Source organism: Octopus bimaculoides, chromosome 19 (genome assembly GCF_001194135.2).
Source record: "Octopus bimaculoides isolate UCB-OBI-ISO-001 chromosome 19, ASM119413v2, whole genome shotgun sequence".
NCBI lineage: Eukaryota > Metazoa > Mollusca > Cephalopoda > Octopoda > Octopodidae > Octopus > Octopus bimaculoides.
This window is the reverse complement of record NC_068999.1, coordinates 24,056,225-24,059,729: the sequence shown is the minus strand read 5'-3', so window position 1 is coordinate 24,059,729 and position 3,505 is coordinate 24,056,225. Positions and strand designations below refer to the sequence as shown.

The window sequence follows — 3,505 nt, the reverse complement described above, 5'->3', positions numbered from 1 at the left end:
ATATATATATATATATATATATATATATATACATGCAATATATATGCGTACATGTAACGTGTATATACACACACACATACACATATTACATGTATATATATATATATATATATATAATACATATACATACATGTAACGTACGCACGCACATACATATGGGGGGGGGGTGTCATATACTTAAATGCTTGTTTGGCACACGAGAGTATCTCGCAATCAAATTATAACACAACGTTGAATTATCAAGCTTACATTTAAAATTTCAATTGTTTCTTTTCCGTATCACGAATTCGGTTGTGAGAAACACTTAAGGGAGTTCCAAATTTCCAATTATATTTAGGGAAAATTTGGATGAGAAATTATTTGGCGAAATATTTAAGCATTGGTATTATTGCCAACTGAACTATATGTTTACTTAACGTGTGTGTAAACATATCTTAATTCATGTATGAATGGGCAGTTGAGGCGATATAGATGTTTGTAAATAAATACAAGGAAAAATATGTACGGATACGTGAGTGTGTATATTTTACTTGAGATATTGTTAAATGAATTGGCATTTGTTTGCATAAGGATGATTAGATTCATATTGGCTGTTTCTGAGCCTGAGTCAACATTAAATCGGTTTTCAACATGGCCTAGTGTATATCAATGAGGAAATGAACAGCTGGGCATTTCAACCTATAATTCTATAAAGACCACGAAGTAAAAATTTGGATCTGATGGTGACAGGTATGTCATAGCAGCTGAAGGATTGCCAACATACATAATGAAGACCATCAGAGTTTGTTGACGGAAGTTGAAACACAAACGAGTAACATATTTTCAAGTATGCAGCAACAATCACAGAGATATACATACAAACAAATATATCTGCAGATAAGCATATAAGGCATATAATAATCAGTGGCATTGAAAGGAAACAGTCAACTATGGGGGTTAACATGTTTAAAGTCGTGTGTTTAAATTTAAATGTTATTTATGAAAGAGTGCCAAAAGGAGAGAGAGAGAATCATTCCGGGTGTCAATACAGTGTAGGCACGCCGCAGGCATATATATATACAGTCAATAATAGAGATGCATACAAACAGAAAATAGTCATAGATATCAATGACTGTGCGTGTATGTATGTATGTATGTATATATATATATATATATATATATAGAGAGAGAGAGAGAGAGAGAGAGAGAGAGAGAGAGAGAATACAGTTTTTAAAATAAGATACCTACACATATCTGGACACCATGCGTACATATACATATAGACCGAATACAAGTATTCGAATGTGTGTGTACGTATGTATATGTGTGTGTGCGTGTATATATACACACACACTTACCTCTAAACATCGTCTAATGCATACGTACATATAAACAATGTGCGTGTTTATTGGTACGGATAAACATGCTTACACATAAACATCATATATACGTACATAGAAGCTTCGTATATACATACATCATAAAAACATCATACACACACAAATGTATGTATGTATGTAATAAGTATGTACGTAGATACATTGATACATAGAGATGTGAACATCCAGTATGTGTCAATGTATCTACGTACATTTGTACATATACATATAAACACCTTACAAACATACATCCTACAAACACGTATGTAACAAGACACGTACACATATGCATGATCACAAAGGCAAACACACACATACAGACATTGCGATATAGTCTGCAATGAGGTGTGAAATATGTTTATAAGTTATGTGTATAACGATGTTGCAAATGTCAGGGAGGGCGTGAAATTAAAGTGTCATTTGTTATTCAACTGATATATCGTGTAAAATGTTTTGAATGGAATGGAGCCGATAATAAATGGCCACGAGGTGAAATTTCTTTACATCTTTATGTATATATATATACTTCATAAATACACTAATAGTGAACATCTACATGACCAACATATCTACTGATATGCATTGACAATTATCCTGCACATGTGTGTACAAACAGGTGCCTGGTTGCAGCTGTAGAACAGTAAAGTGCAGATGTCTTTTATAGAGCTGTCAACAGACAATAATCAAAGAGTAAAGTTACGATTAAATGACACTTACACAATAGTGTGGATTTTCCTCAAAAATGGTACATAGTCCTCCAATTTCTAAATCAAACGGTTCGACGGTTGAGTTATAATCAGACGTTGTATGTCCGTCCATTGAAAATTTGTGAATGACGACTGTTCACTGTTCTTAATATCTCACCCTCTCGCTCTCCCGTTCCTCACAACATTCTCTGTCTGTCTGTCCGGCTCGCTCTCTCTCTCACTCTTTCTTTCTCTCTCTATCTTTCATACTTTCTATTCTCGTCTCTCTCTATCTTTCATACTTTCTATTCTAGTCTCTCTCTCACACTCTTTTTCTCATCCACTATCTATATCTCTTTTTAAATCTGTCTATTTCATTATTGCTTATATCTTCATAAGTATTTATTATTTAATCTAATTTGCTTTGTCTTTCACTTTCCTCGCTCCGTAATTCTTTTCCAATGAAGCTAACTCCTGCATTTATTTATCCTTTCTCGTTCTGCTTTTCTCTCATGCCATGTTACATAGAACCCCTTCACTGTTATGTAAGGCTTTACCTTTCTTTTTTTTATTCTTTTTACTTTCTACAGTGTGTTGTATCTTGCCACTTTTTCATCTTGTCTCTCTTTTATTCTATAGCATCTCCCTCAACACGTACAGCTTTTTGTACTTAATCCTTTACGTTTCATCTATCCTTCTCTCTTCCACTCTATACCAACAGGATTTATCTCTCTCTCTCTCTCTCTCTCTCTCTGTCTCTCTCTCTCTCTCTCTCAATCTCTCTCCCTGATCCAAAATTCAAATTTCTCCTCCTAATATCAAACTAATATAGATTAACTATCAACTTTACGAGGACTACACCATTCATCATTCTATCACTTGTAATTTGAACCTGCGGAGTCTTTTAGTATTTTTATTGAGATTTCCATATGAACTGAAACCAAATCTTGAGCACTTCGAATGTCACCTGGTATAGACGTCCAAGTTTTTTTTTTTCCTTTTCCTTTTTCTTAAAGGTTTTCCTTTCATAAATATTGTCAGGGTTGAAACGTATTTATCGGGAGAATTCACCTCTCTCTCCCTCTCTTTCTTTCTCTCTCTCTCTCTCTCTCGCACGCACACACACACACACACACACACACACACAACTGGCAAACCTAATGTTTTCTCACTTCGTATATTTCTTCCATATATTTTGAAAAAATTAGATAATTCCTCTTGAACAAAACCTATAAAACTTTGTACGGTATAAATACAAGAAACAGTTAAATAAATCAATTAATAATAATCCGCTCTCTCGCTCTCTCTGTATATATATATATATATATATATATATATATTACTTGTTTCAGTCATTAGACTGCAGCCATGCTGGGTAACCGCCTTGAAGTATTTTTAGTTGAATGAATCGTCCCCAGAACATTTTTTAAAGTCTGGTACTTATTTTTTCGGCCGCTTTTA

At 33.9% G+C, this 3,505-nt stretch overlaps 1 protein-coding gene across 1 annotated transcript in view; it reads right to left on the bottom strand.

Annotated features, from left to right (window-relative positions):
• LOC106884106 (cyclic AMP receptor-like protein A) overlaps positions 1 to 2,912 on the bottom strand; it is a 267,251-nt gene extending 264,339 nt beyond the window's left edge. Inside the window, exon 1 of the mRNA XM_052974900.1 lies at positions 2,076 to 2,912. Within this exon, the coding sequence (XP_052830860.1) occupies positions 2,076 to 2,177 (102 nt within the window). The 5' untranslated portion in view covers positions 2,178 to 2,912. The remainder of the gene's footprint in view (positions 1 to 2,075) is intronic.
• Between the last annotated feature and the right edge of the window lie 593 nt (positions 2,913 to 3,505).